The sequence below is a fragment of the Mastomys coucha genome, unplaced genomic scaffold (genome assembly GCF_008632895.1).
Source record: "Mastomys coucha isolate ucsf_1 unplaced genomic scaffold, UCSF_Mcou_1 pScaffold22, whole genome shotgun sequence".
Taxonomy (NCBI): Eukaryota; Metazoa; Chordata; class Mammalia; order Rodentia; family Muridae; genus Mastomys; species Mastomys coucha.
In genome coordinates, this window is record NW_022196905.1 from 167,188,623 (window position 1) to 167,203,538 (window position 14,916).

General features: G+C 40.8%; 1 protein-coding gene and 1 non-coding gene across 8 annotated transcripts in view; one reads left to right on the forward strand and one right to left on the reverse strand.

The window, feature by feature from the left end:
* Positions 1-14,916, reverse strand: part of Ddhd2 (DDHD domain containing 2) — a 55,565-nt gene that overhangs the window by 35,800 nt on the left and 4,849 nt on the right. For 5 of the 7 annotated variants that reach the window (XM_031339370.1, XM_031339372.1, XM_031339369.1 and 2 more), the window contains 7 exons: positions 14,264-14,384; positions 13,275-13,364; positions 11,114-11,249; positions 3,832-4,040; positions 3,517-3,584; positions 2,171-2,293; positions 734-829 (listed from right to left, as the gene is read on the reverse strand). In XM_031339370.1, coding sequence (XP_031195230.1) covers positions 734-829; positions 2,171-2,293; positions 3,517-3,584; positions 3,832-4,040; positions 11,114-11,249; positions 13,275-13,364; positions 14,264-14,384 — 843 coding nt within the window. Of the gene's footprint in view, positions 1-733; positions 830-2,170; positions 2,294-3,516; positions 3,585-3,831; positions 4,041-11,113; positions 11,250-13,274; positions 13,365-14,263; positions 14,385-14,916 lie in introns of those variants that run through there. The other 2 variants (XR_004109821.1, XR_004109820.1) reach the window with 2 other exon arrangements.
* LOC116071662 lies at positions 9,457-9,558 on the forward strand. The gene has a single exon (XR_004111058.1). It is a non-coding gene; the product is annotated as a U6 spliceosomal RNA (small nuclear RNA).

Below are 14,916 nucleotides of genomic sequence, written 5' to 3' on the forward strand. Positions count from 1 at the left end.
AAAAAAAAAAAAGAAAGAAAGAAAGAAAGAAAAAGAAAAAGAAAAAGAAAGAAAATGTGTTTAATTTCTAAAAAATGAGCCAATTCTAATGATGAAAACTACTCCGCCAGGAATGGTTGCACGCATCTGTAGTCCAAACAATTTGGCTACGGAAAGAGGAAGCCAGGTATAGTGGCACACACCTTTGATCCCAGCACTTGGAAAGCAAAAACTGGAGGATCTGTGAGTTCAAGACCAACTGGGTCTACACAGTGTGTTCCAGGACAGTCATAGCTATATAGCGAGACCCCCGGTTCAAGGAAAATAAAAATGCCAGGAGTCTGAAGACAGCTTGAGTAACACAGGGAGACCTCACCTCACCAATCCACAAAACAAAGGCAGAGCAGACCTGGGCTTGGCGCTGCAGGCAATAGTCCCAGTTACTTGGGAGGCTTGAGGCAGGATGATTTTTAAGTTCAAATTGAAGTCTCCCTGGCCTACAGAGTGACTTCAAAACTAACCAGGGCAACGCAGTGAGACTGTCTCAAAACAAAAAGTAAAAAAAAAAATCACTATGGATACTGCCCAGTTTTCAAGTGCTTGCCTAGCATGGATAAGGTTCTAGATTTCATCCCTAGTATGGAAAGCAAAGCAAAGCATTACTTGGTTAGCAGGGTGTATATCTCCTAAAGCATAAAGATACGATCAGTGTCAAAGAACTATCTCACCCCACTAAGCCATTTTATACACATACCATTGAATTCTTTCTGGCACTAAAATGGCTCAGTATCTTCTTTCTGGGTCCTAAGGGAAGTCCCATTTCCTGAAGATCTCTGTCTGTACATAAAGCCTAGGCATAAACAACACAACAGGTTTGTTTTTTTAATTTCTAAGCAAAATAAAATCTAAGCCGAATAAAATGTTCTAGACTCTAAAGGAGTCAGTCTTGTTCTTGGTTCTACACTGATCTGGCTCCCTTAAGGTATAACACACAAGTAACTTTGATAAAGAAAGTCTTGTCTTAATCATAAAATAACCCAAAAAGAAGTATTAGGAAAAACTATAGTGTCAACCCATAGTCACAGATTACTGGATGAAAAAGATCAGGCAAGCTGGTATCCAGTGATGGTCACTTACTCCTCCTGACGGACAAGCTGTGAGGACTTTGGCCAGCACAGAAGGATGGCAACGGGTTGGGATCAAAAGCTCAGCATTAGTGCCACTCTCTCCCTCTAGTGGGGAAGGATGGCCTTCCCTCTGCATTCTTAAACTGCTGTGTATATTTTCTCATCAGTTCTTTTTTTTTTTAAAAAAAAAAGATTTATTTATTATATGCAAGTACACTGTAGCTGTCTTCAGACACCCCAGAAGAGGTCATCAGATTCCATTACAGATGGTTGTGAGCCACCATGTGGTTGCTGGGATTTGAACTCAGGACCTTCAGAAGAGCAGTCAGTGCTCTTAACTGCTGAGCCATCTCTCCAGCCCCTCTTCATCAGTTCTTAATATAACTGTGTAATTAACACAGTAACCAGCTCCATGTTACTAGTATCCTGTTGCACATGCCTGACCATAGTGGGCACTTATTAAATACCAGCTAAGTGAACCGATGTATCAAATCAGAAAAAGCACAGCAAAAGTGAGAGAAAGCAAACACCAACAGTCCAGCCCTTTACCTAAGGGAAACTGCAAAAGCTGGGCAGCTCCTGTTCACCAGGGCCAGCTCCGCACTCACATCTGCTCTAAGCTCAGCTTGCTTTAGCTCACACTCTGACATGGGCACATCAATATGGTCCATGGGAACCTTGAGCTCTCACAGCAAAGATCGCTTTATTTGATAAAATGCAGGTAAGCAATGCTGAAGACCATCATCGGTGGTGAGATATTTGTAAGTAGAAAGCTCCCGAAGGGCATGTTCTTGGTAAACATGTGAGGATAAAAGTACTGAGAACTGCTTGGTATAACATTTAAAAGCCTATTCTTTTTTTTTTTTTAAAGATGTATTTATGTATTATATGTAAGTACACTGTAGCTATCTTCAGACACTCCAGAAGAGGGCATCAGCTCTTGTTATGGATGGTTGTGAGCCACCATGTGGTTGCTGGGATTTGAACTCAGGACCTTCAGAAGAGCAATCGGTGCTCTTAACCACTGAGCCATCTCTCCAGCCACCTTAAAAGCCTATTCTTACCAGAGCTGCTTTGTCAACTTTCTCCTTCTCAAAGACAGTGACGAACTCAGAGAGTTGAAGCTTCTTCAGTTCTTCTTCTAACGTTGATACATCCCCTCGATCCTCAGCAGGACTCAATGAACCCTAGAAATTGTACCACAAAGTTTATTATTCAGAAAATTTATTTTCTTTATTAATACTACTTTATAATATGAGGTATATCAGGTAAGATATTTACAACAATGAACTGTAACTCTAACCTTTGCTTTGTTTTTGAGATAAGGTCTAATGTAGTCCAGGCTGGCCTCAAACTTACTATGTAACTGAGGATGTGATTCCTTTTAATTCTGGATCCTTCTGCCTCAACCTCCCAAGGGTTGGGATTACAGTTATATATTAAGACAAGGATCTCTAACTTTTTACAACCTCGGCTAATTTTTTTTAAATTTACCTTTTTATTTTTTCTTTTGGAGACAGTTTCACACACTGTCTAGACCTAGCTCACCAGGAACTAGCTACATAGACCAAGCTGGCCTCAAACTCACAGAGATCTATGTGCATTTGCCTCCCAGGGGCTGGAATTAAAGGCAATATACCTGGCAAAAAATATTTTTTAATTAATATCAAAATCTCTCCATATCATTAAAAAGCCCTTAATGAATGCTTATGAAGAAAACATAATTTAAGATAAAATAGTCAGGGCTGGAGAAATGACTCAGTGGTTAGGAGCCTAGCTACTCTTCCAGAGGATCATCACTTCCTAGCAACCACATGACAGCTCACAACTGTCTGTAACTCCAGTGCCAGGGGATCCAATGTCCTCTTCTGGCTTCTGAGGACACCAGTACAAGGATGGTGCAGACATACATGAAGGCAGAACACTGATGAGAACATAACATTTTAAATCAGGGAGGAGGAGGCTAGAGAGATGGCTCAGCAGTTAGCAGCTTTCTCTACTGGATCGATCTTATCTGGGGTAACAATGTCCATGGACTTTATGAAAAGAAGTTTCATCATCCTGTCTCCCCTTGGCTTTCACACATAACTTCTACAAAGCACCCACATCAGTCTTTGTCTTAGCGCACTGTCCTACACACACTCTTCAGGGAGCTCGGTGCCCAGGAGTGCATATTCACAGAGAGAAGGCAGGCACCTATGTTTAGTTTACAATATGCCAGGGATCTGGAGACAAAACACCACCTTGCTTCTATCCCGCAGGAATGACAAGACATAATTCCCAGGCTATTAGAATAAAAGTACATTTAATATTACGGCATAAGACTAAATAACTAAACACAGAAGGCTAGAAGTCTAAAAATCTTTAGCATAGAATACTACGAAAGAACCTATCTAAACTTCCAAATTACCTTTTCACTGTCAATATCCCCAATAGAATCTTTCTGATTTGTTAGGATATCAAACAATATAAGCGAACCTATAAGTGAAATAGAAGAAGGGACAATTTCTAAGACATTGGCTGTCCTTTATACAAAACGTCATAAGCCAATTACAAATGTAAGAAAATCAACAGAGAGAATCTTTCCAATTTCCCACCACCCTTCCAACCCCTTCCAAACTCTTCCTCATAGATTGCTTGTCATTCTCTGACTCTGCTATTGATTAAAGATATTGTATTTCAAAGTGTGACTGTCCTCTCTGGCTACAGAGAATTCATTTGTTACCTAAACTATGACCAGCAATGGATACACCCCCTTTGAAATCAGGGTTCCTCTGCAGAAAAAGTGTGTATATCCGGTTCATTTCAGAAGCTACTGTGTCCACAATAGTCTGACAGTAGGTGGGGCTATTGTAGAAGAAGACGTCCAGAATTGTATCATTAGTGAAGTGTCTGAGGCGATTGATACTGGGGAGGGTTATCCGCTGCAGATCTCTGAAGGAGAAAAAAAAGATATTTTAAGCAGGAAACCTAAATGTAGTCCATTGTTACTTCTAAGTGATTATTTAGCTTATTCTTAAAGCTTAGGACCAAATGTGCAGTAATAGAAGAGACCTTACCAGGTGGAGAGAGGACACGAGTTTGAAAACTATTGTTTAGTGAAGCAAACAAGGGGCGATCAAATAAAGACAACCAATGCAGAAATCATAAAATCCAAACAAAAAAGAAATAGAAAATTACGATGTAGACATGCCATGTCATGCAGACAGGTCTATGTGACTTCTAGGCCAGCCTAAGACTACAGAGTGAGTTCCGGAAAAACCAGGAGCTACATTAAAAAAACTGACTTGAAAAACAAACAAGGGCTAGCGAGATGGCTCAGCGGGTAAGAGCACTGACTGCTCTTCTGAAGGTCTTGAGTTCAAATCCCATCAACCACATGGTGGCTCACAACCATCCTTAATGAAATCTGGCACCCTCTTCTGGTATGTCTAAAAACAGCTAGAGCATACTTATTATAATAAATAAATCTTTGGGCCTGAGTGAGCAGGGTTGACTCGAGGGAGCAGAGGTCTTAAATTCAATTCCCAACAACCACATGAAGGCTCACAACTATCTGTACAGCTGCAGTGTACTCATACACATAAAATAAAGAAATCTTTTTTTAAAAAAAGAAAAACAAACAAAAAACAAAAAAATGGAAATAAAAAAAGAAAAGGGAGAGACATATCATTTAACTTCAGAGCATAGACTTTGTCTGAATCTCAGTTTAGAAAAAAAATTGACAGGCTATCACTTCAAAGCCCAGGCTAGCCTTGACCTTGTGATTCTTGATTCCGCCTCTCCAGTACTGGGGATCCTAGGGGTAGAGCCCTTCCTCAGCTTAGATTTCAGTTTTAAATATGTGTATACATCTGTGTTGTACAGGTATAGAAAATAGAACTCCCCTTTATTCCTGAAGCTGCCAAACTGTCACCAAGGATTCACCAACTGGTGCCCACGGGACACAGGCTCAAACACTGACTAGGGGTTGCCAGGAACTTGGAGAAGATGGAATAGGTCCCTTCCCCTTCATCTCCTGGCCAGCTCCCTGCCCTAACCCCCACGTCCAGTTTTTCTTAGGGGGGATGGGTTGGGGACAGCCCTAGAATGGAGAAGAGCCCTGGGAAGAACACATGTACTGTAACACTGATCCTCCAGGGAGCGGAACTGGGAGGCTGGCTGAACCAGGCTTCCCCTGCCTTAGATTTGGAGATCTGCATTGAAACTGTTACTTTCTTCCTTTTCCTTTTCTCTGAGACAATGCCTGTCTGTACAGTCATGGCCATCCTGGAACTTGCTGTGCTGACCAGATGGGCCTCAAACTCACAGATTTGTGTGCCTCTGCCTCCCAAGTGCTCAGATGAAAGACATGCAACACTATGGCCAGAAGAAGGTGTTGAAGCCCCTGGAATTGGAATTACAGGCCGTTGTGAACTACCATTTAGGTGCTAGGACCTGAACTTGAGTCCTCTGCAAAAGCATGCTTAACCAACTGAGCCATCACTTCACTATGTACCCCACAGAGGTGAGGACTGAGAACAGGGTCTTCATTTAAATCCCCACACTCACTAAATACTATTTTTTTAATTACACATTTAAAATTGAGTCCCCTTTTCAAAGATCTACTAATATACCAGTTAAATAACTAAATTATCACCTTTGAATAAGAAAAAAAAAGTAAAAAGTAACATTTTAAGAAGAAAAAATTATAGCTCAAAATAAATGGTAATTCTTCCTCAAGAAATTAAATGGGCTGGAGAGATAGCTCAGTGATTAAGAGCACTAAATTGTTCTTCTAGAGGTCCTGAGTTCAATCCCAGCAACCACGTGTTAGCTGACGCCCTCTTCTAGGGCATCTGAAGACAACTACAGTGGACTCACATATAATAAATAAATAATTCTTTAAAAAAAAGAAATTAAGCATCTAACATGAAACAAAAAGGTTAATTATTTGGTAAAACTCAAGTTCATCTTTTTATTTATTTATTTTAGTTTTTTGAGATAGGGTTTCTCTGTGTAAAGAGATCCACCTGCCTCTGCCTCCTGACTGTTGGGATTATGGGTAGGCATGTGCCACCATGCCAAGCTAATCATGCACATCTATGGTGGAGAAAAAAAAAAACAATAAAAACCTCTCCTTAATTATATACAGATCTAAGATGAATCCAAGCAGATTTTTAGAGCTAAGCACAACAGTAGTTTAGAGATGCATGCATTACTAATGGGAGCCTTAAGCCGTCCTGCATTTGTTAACTTCCTAGTTCTACAAAAATCATATCATAATACTCCTATAATATATGTATATATTATATATAGAATTCTCTGAGTACAAGAGACTTAAGGAAAATCCTATAAAGCACACTATGAAGCTTGGAGCAGAAATGTGTACCTTAACTTTCAACTTAGACTGTTTCCTAACTGCAGATAGGAAGGGGGAAGAGTGTGACAGCAGAGAGGGGCCGCTGAGCAGACTAAGCAGGGATGCCCCTTCACTTGGTCTCTGTTGCCCTCTCACTGTGAATAAAGGGAGAGAGGAGCTCATTATCCACCAGTGTCAATGGAAAAAGTCATCTCTATGCTCCATCGTTCTACCTAAAAACTTTTATAAAACTTACGAAAAAACCATACTCATCTAATTCTTGTTCCACATTCTGCAGCACTGCAATTACATATCGGCCCTAAGCATGGTCTCATGGAAGGCTGAGCACAGTGGTGAGGCCTTTCACCCTAGCACTCAGGAGGTTGAGCACAGTGGTGAGGCCTTTCACCCCAGCACTCAGGAGGCTGGGCACAGTGGTGAGGCCTTTCACCCCAGCACTCAGGAGGCAGAAGAAGGTGGATTTCTGGGAATTCAAAACAAATCCAGGACAGCAAGAGCTACACAGAGAACTTGTCTCAAAAATAAAATAAATAGATATATAAATACCAGAAAAGAATGCTGTGGGGTTAATTATGGAATTATAGAGGGGCTAGGGGATTGCTCAGTAATTAAGAGAACTGGGTTCAAGTCTCAGAGCCCACATGGTAGCTCACAATCATCTAGAATTCCAGTTGCAAGGGATCTGATACCCTTTCAGGTCTTGGGCACCAGACATACAAGAGGTACGCAGACAGATATGCAAACAAACACTCATGAACAGAGAATAAAAATGAAACTTAAAGAAAGTTAGACTGTCGCTCCCACAGTGAGTTACTGGTTGAGGCAGTCTATTCAATTTATAACAGTCATTTTCACAACAGGGTGAGAGCATTTTAGTTAAAAACTGCTCTTTGCATGCACTAGTTATAGCAAATTTAACTGTCTTCTAAAACCCCAGTCAACAAGTAGTCAACCCTGGTTTTTAAAGTTAAACACTAAGAACATTATAAGGTCTGGCACACTGGCACACACACACCTTTAATCCCAGCACTCAGGAGACAGGAGCAGACAGATCTCTGCAAGTTCAATGCCAGCCTATATATCTATATCTATATATCTCAAGTTTAAGCCAGCCAGGCTCCATAGTGAGACCCTGCCTCAAAAAAAAAAAAAAAAAAAAAAAAAAAAACAAACTTGTTTCTACCCACAGCTTAGTGCTGACTCCATCCTTGGTCCCAGTGCTCTTCTGTAGTGCACAGCTAATTAGAGATGATAACTGGTCAAACGTTAAGAATAAGTGACTGTTGTGTGCTCAACCCTACATGGGACATCTATCTATATTAACACCTCCAAAATTCAAGAAACAAATGCAGAAGAGGGGGCACAAAAAGATGTAAGAGGCCAAGGAAGGGGAGGACTGCTGTGAAGTGGCATCTTCTGGGCATAATATGGTTGTGTGTACCCACAAGCTCACTGCACCTATGGTTACACAAGAGAATAAACATAATAAATCCGTACAAGGGCAAGCCAAGATCTTCAGTCAATATTCCATCAGGCAGCAGTAACCAGATTAGAGTGAGTCACAGTCACTCACACACACACACACACACACACACACACAGACACGCACGCACACGACATAAAGGTGGCAAGGGCACCTGCTGGGAGATTATCAGCAAACTGCTGAGAAATGTTGGGAGTGAATATTATCAAGATACACTAAGCACATATATGAAACAATCAAGAGTAAATAAAACATCTGTTTAAATGTGGGATGGATGAGAACACAGCTCAGGATGCTTGCCGAGCAGCACACAACAGGGTGGCCATGACTCTGTGGAGTTTGAGCAGGAGGATCAGGAATCAAGAGTTTTGGAGCCAGGATCTGACTTTGAAGTTTCTGTGCACCAGCAATAACTCTGAACCCTTGGTCCTATCTCCACCACCCACGTGCTAGGATCACAAGCATTTATTACAAAAATAGGCCCCTTTAACATTTATTTGGTAAATAAAATTTTATTTGAGAATTTTATATAAATGAAGTATGCATAGTAGTATGTTTTGAATGTTTACTAAATAAATTATATATGTTTAAAAATACCATGTATCAGGGTTTTTTCACTTTTTACTGATTCTTTGTAAATTTCACATCATGTTCCCCAACTATTAGAGTTTCTTAAATTTGTGATTCCTTTGCATCTAAAACATGTTTAAGTGACTCCAGGTATGTAAGTATATAAAATAAGTATATATCAAACATTCACTGATAGTAAACAATAAAAAAATTTTAAAATAATTCTTTGATAGCATATAATTTTACCACTTATTAAAGATTAAAACATATGATAGAGTGCTTATTTATTTTTATATAAAAAATATTGTCCTTGTGAGATGACTTAGTAGCTAAGTGTTTATTACAAAACTTGCAATAGGAGTAAACAGCTTAACTTGCCCTCCTCTGACCACCGTATGTACACGACAGTGAATGTGCCTGCATGCACACACTCGCTCCCTTTCTCTACAGTAACAGTAAGATGTGCACTACAGTGAATGTGCCTGCATGCACACACTCACTCCCTTTCTCTACAGTAACAGTAAGTAAAGAGGTTTTGTTGTGAGGGAGCATCAGTTGGTTTTTGTTTTGGTTTTTGTTTTTCGAAACAGGGTTTCTTTGTGTAGCCCCTGGCTGTCCTGGAACTCTGTAGACAAGGCTGGCCTCGAACTCAGAAATCCACCTGCCTCTGCCTCCCAAGTGCTGGGATTAAAGACGTGTGCCACCACTAAGCAAGGTCTCTCTACAGAGCCCTGGCTATCCTGAAATTCACTATGTATACCAGGCTGATCTTGAACTCAAAGAGATCCACCTGCCTCTGCCTCCTGAGTGCTGCAATTAAAGGCATGTGCTACCACACCAGGGACAATTCTTTAATTTTAACCAGAGATAGCTAAAGACAAAGGACTGACCATAACTTAATAATACATCTCCAAGAAATTACAAATATATAGTGATTGCTTCTGCAGCAGATATGCTAATAATAGAACAGTACAGGTAAGATTAGCACACGCCTGTGCAAAGATGGAATGCAAATTCAGGAAAATTCAGGGTTTTTTTGTTTTTTACCACAAATTTGATCTGATATATGCCAAACATGCCTTTGTACACTGGTATGTTGGTGAGAACACATAGGCAAAACAGCCATATACATAAAATAATTTAAAAAGTATAAATGCTCTCAATGCTGTACATGGTAGTGCAGCACAGGGCTGTAATCCCAACACTGGGAAGCTGAGGCATGAGGATTGATATTTCAGACTCAGCACTAGCTATACAGGAAGACACTGTCTCAAAAGGAGGGTGTGGGCTGGAAGAAGGGGCTAATCCTGCACACATGAGTAGAACTTAGTGCTGGTGGGCTGTGATGTAGCTTTGGAACGGAATGCATGGCACGTGCAAACCCTATAGATTGCTTCTCAACTCTGCAAACAGACAGCACAGAGGAGAGAGAGAAAAGCCCATTAGTGCTGAAAATCCTGAGGCCCCTGAGGACATGGCCGTCTTACGGAAGGACTAACTGTGAGGAGGTTGCTGTGGAATCTGATGCAGGAGAGGGAGGGAAGAAAAGGACGAAAAAGAATACTGAGTGGAGTATCAGAAAGGCGATACTTTTATGAGAAGCTTAATTCTTTTTGTTTTGGTTTGCTTTTTTTTTTTTTAAGATTTATTTATTATTATAAATAGGTACACTATAGCTGTCTTCAGATGCACCAGAAGAGGGTGTCAGATCTCATTACAGGTGGTTGTGAGCCACTATGTGGTTGCTGGGATTTGAACTCAGGACCTTTGGAAGAGCAGTCAATGCTCTTAACCGCTGAGCCATCTCTCCAGCCCCCTTGGTTTGCTTTTTGAGATAGTCATTAGTCCTGACAATCCTGGAACTCACACTCAGTGGGCTGGCCTCCAACTCAGAGATCCATCTGCCTCCACCTGCCTCTATCTCCTGAGTGTGGGGATTAAAGGGATGTACCACCAACGCCACCAGGAAGCTTATTCTCTTCAACGCTGGAAGTGAAGGTCTGATCAGTTAATCTGTATGTAGGAAGTCGTGTATGCACTCAGAGGCAGTTGGAGAGAAAATGTCTTGCACTGTATGGAAGCATTACCTGTCAATAAAATGCTGTTGGCCTACTAGCTCAGGCAGAAAATGGGAAGGTGGAAGTTCCAATACAGAGAGAGGATTCTGGGAGATAGTAAGGCACAGGAAGATTCTGGACGAAGACCCTTCCATGAAACTCAGGACCAGGTAACAAGCCACATGACAGAATTTAGAATAGTATAAGAGGATGATTAAGTTATGCGCTAGGCAGGGAACAATCAAAGGCTTTTGACCTAGACATTTATTCATATCTAAGAAATCTCGGAACCGTTATTTCAAGGAACAAAGAGTCTTGAAGTTACAGATGGTTCCGAATAGTCACAGACTTACATTTTAAATATGAATGCTTGTCACTGACCCAAGCTGTCCATTTCTGACAGGTTTTAAAAAAATTTCCATCTTCAATTTTTTATTTTAATATATAATCAGCTTTAAAAATGTACTTAAGCATGATGACAATCAAAAATATTCTAATCACAGTTAACAATTTAAGGGTCTAAGGGACTACTCACATGTCTACTCCAGTAGAATGCAAAGGACTGTGCCAGTTGACTGGAAGAAATTCTACCCTTCCAATCTGCTGATTTTCTTGGGCTTTCTTAAAATGTGTCTGGAGCAGGTTCAAGGAAACACTTCGAAAATCATTAACTAGAAAAGAAAATGAATGTATGCATCAACAGCAAAGCAATTACCACACAGACTGGATGCCACACGATGTGAGCAGTACCTGTTACACACCTTCAGACACACTACCGGAGACAAAGTAACTAGCTTACAAAAATGAAGACACGTAATGAGAAGAAGTTTATTTAATATAAAGCTTGGGTTTATCAGACAAAACACTGTGTCATAGACTGGCTTTGCTTTTAGATCACAAGACTCCGTGCCAAGAGTCTTGTAGTCGCGTTCTCACCCTGACTCTAGTTGTTACTGTTTTCCTGTTTGTTTGATTTTTCCATGTGTGTTTCATAGAATCAGCATCAGTCAGCTGGTCTATCAAAATGGCTCAGTAAGTAAGAGTGCTTGGCACAAGGCCTGAACACCTGTGGATCCACGTGGTAGAAAAAGAGAAGTGACTCTTTCAAGTTGTCCTCTGACCTCCACAAATGTGCTGTGTCACATATGTGCCTACACACAAATACAAAAATGTAATTCTTTAAAATTTAAAAATTATTTTTTAAAAGAAATAGTTTAAGAAAGAAAAAGACAGCAGGGAGTGCCAGCTCACACCTTCAGTGCCAGCACTCAGAGGCAGAAGCAGGGAGAGAATTCTGTGACCTCAGGCCAGCTGGTCATCCTCATAAAGTATCCCTGGTCAGCCAGTGTTACCTAGTGAGAGTCTGTCTAAAAAGACAGACAGGCAGACAGACACACGGACAGCCACTCCTGAAATGGAAACAGGCTAGTAAACTAACTGGGAAGACAGCTACTCAAAAGTCAAAACTTCCTGGTTTTTTTTTCTTTTGGTTTTTCGAGACAGGGTTTCTCTGTGTAGCCCTAAGATGTCCTGGAACTCACTCTGTAGACCAGGCTGGCCTCGAACTCAGAAATCCACCTGTCTCTGACTCCCAAGTGCTGGGATTAAAGGCATGCGCCACCACCGCCTGGCAACTTCCTGGTTTTTAAAAGCATCCATTAGCCAATAATTTATATTTATTTTTTTAAAAATTACTTTTAGGGCTGGTGAGATGGCTCAGAGGGTAAGAGCACAGTCTGTTCTTCCGAAGGTCATGAGTTCAAATCCCAGCAACCACATTGGTGGCTCACAACCACCCATAATGAAATCTGATGCAAAAAAAAAAAAAAAGTAAAAATTACTTTTAGACAAGTGTAGTGATGCCTTTAATTCTAGCAGTTGGGAGGCAGAGGCAATCAGATCTCTGAGTTCAAGGCCAGCTTGATCTACAGAGAGTTCCAGGACAGCCAGAGGGAGAACCCTTTCTTTAAAAGAAGTTACTTTTATTTTACTCATGTGTGTGCTTTGCCTGCATGTTATGTCTGTACCACATGCATGCATTGCCTGCAGAGGTCAGAAAAGGGTATCGGATCCCCTGGAACTGGCCTTCAGAGAGTTTGGAGCCACCATGTGGGTGCTGGAATCAAGCCTAGGTCTTCTGGAAGAGCAGCCAATGAGTGCTCTTAACTGCTGAGCATTCGCCCCAGCCTCTAAAACCTTGTATTTTTGGAAAATACACTGTTGTTCAACATTTTTATCACAACATCAACCTTAACCTTGCAGACCCTAATTCTAGTCCGTTCAGAACTATTCCCAAGTAGAAGAGAATCCCCAAATGGGACAAACTCTGAAGACTCTACCTTTCAAAGGAAGTCACACTCATGAATTCAGCGAGGTCTGTCATGAATTACAATAGAGACTGGTAAGTCTCTATTATTAAACTCCGAAACTTATGGCTCTCTCTAAATTTATAATAGGCTGGTTAAATCACAGAAGAGTCTCACCAGGATTACAGGCTTGTTCACTCACATAGGTGACACTAGTTAAGAGCATTAAGTCTCTGGACATTATCCTTCAGGTCTAGAGACGCTCACTCCCTTCTCTCCATGCTCAGCTCTACAAATCTTCTTAAGATAACAGACTAAAGACAATGTTGATCCTTCTCACAGGAGCTCATTTTTCTCAAATGAGCTATCTTACATGCTTTACAGACCTACCACATTGAACAATGCTTCGAAAACGAAGATCACAAGCTGGTCCAATCCCATGGACAACGAACACTAAGTGATCTATTTGTAAAGGTTCTCCTAGAAATAGAATTAAAAAGAAAAATTAGAAACATTATAAACATAACAAAATTAAAATAAAAGTAGGTAAGTTAAAAGGTACAAAATAGTCATATATTTAACTACTTAATACAACATTAATCTTACTTTCTAATTTTTTTATTTTTTGGTGACATTCACATGCATGTACTGAGTACACACACCCATTACCCAGATGTAGTTCAACTGGTAGAATGGTTGCCTACCATACACAAAGCCCTACATTTTTTTTTTTTGCTTGTTTTGAAACAAAGTCTCACTCTGTTGCATAGGCTAGCCTGGAGATCACTATGTAGACCCCCACTGGCCTCTGCTGAACCACTGATTAATGATTACCTTGTCCAGGGAAGCCTTAGGTTTGATCCCAGTATCACATAAAATGGTCAAAGCAGGGCATACCTCTACTCTCACCACAAGGGGGATGGTTGTAGGAGTATCAAAACTTTAAGGTTATCCTTAACTATAAAATGAATTTAAGACCAGCCGGGCAGTGGTGGCACACGCCTTTAATCCCAGCACTTGGGAGGCAGAGGCAGGCAGATTTCTGAGTTCGAGGCCAGCCTGGTCTACAGAGTGAGTTCCAGGACAGCCAAGACTACACAGGAGAAACCCTGTCTTGGAAAAAAAAATGAGTTTAAGACCAATCCTAACCTACAGGAGACTCTTGTCAAAAACCAAGAATTAAAAAACAAAAGCAAGGAGAAGCCTATAAAAAAATTAAATCACTTAGATGAAGTGATATTAGTCTTAATTTAGAATGAACCCACACAATTAAAGAATATTTTTAATCCTCTGAAGTAATACAAATCCAAAGAAGAAAGCCCCAACTTAAAGACTAGATCAACATCAGAACACAAGGAAAAACAAAGGGTAAACATTACCACAGTGAATATCAACAGGGATGTTCTCAACGCCTCTCTTTACCGATCTTGGCCGACCTTGCTCAGTGGATGTTGAACCCCACTCATCAGATCCTGCAATTGGCTGGTAATGCACCATGAGCTTAAACAGAAATGATCAGAGAAATATAGTCTACATTAACTTGTGATTTAATACATTTTTAATGACGAAAACAAATCTTTCCTATAACCAAACCTCAATTGGAGTTTTGACATGCAAGTCCTATAGCTGAAAATAAGACGCCTGAAAATACATTAAAACTAGCAGATCAGATGGCCGAGGTGGGGTGCTGCATGCTTCAACTCCTGCACGTGGGAGGCAGAAGCCAGAACTCCTGTGAGTCTGAATCAGTTTGGTCAACACAGCCAGAATGATCTTCATAGTGGATTCAAAGCCAACCAAGGCCGCCACATAGTGAGACACTCTCTTAAAAATAAATCCTATCCATGAAAGACATGCCTACATAATGTGTAGGTCATTTTCCCTAAGAAAAAGTCTTAGGGTTGGGGAGACAGCTCAGTGTGTAAAGCACCCACTGCTATCCTAGTGCAGGACCTGAGTTGAAATCCCCAGGGCCCAGGTAATGGTGGGCACAGTAGCACAGGAACCCTAACCTCCCACCCCCCTAGCCTCC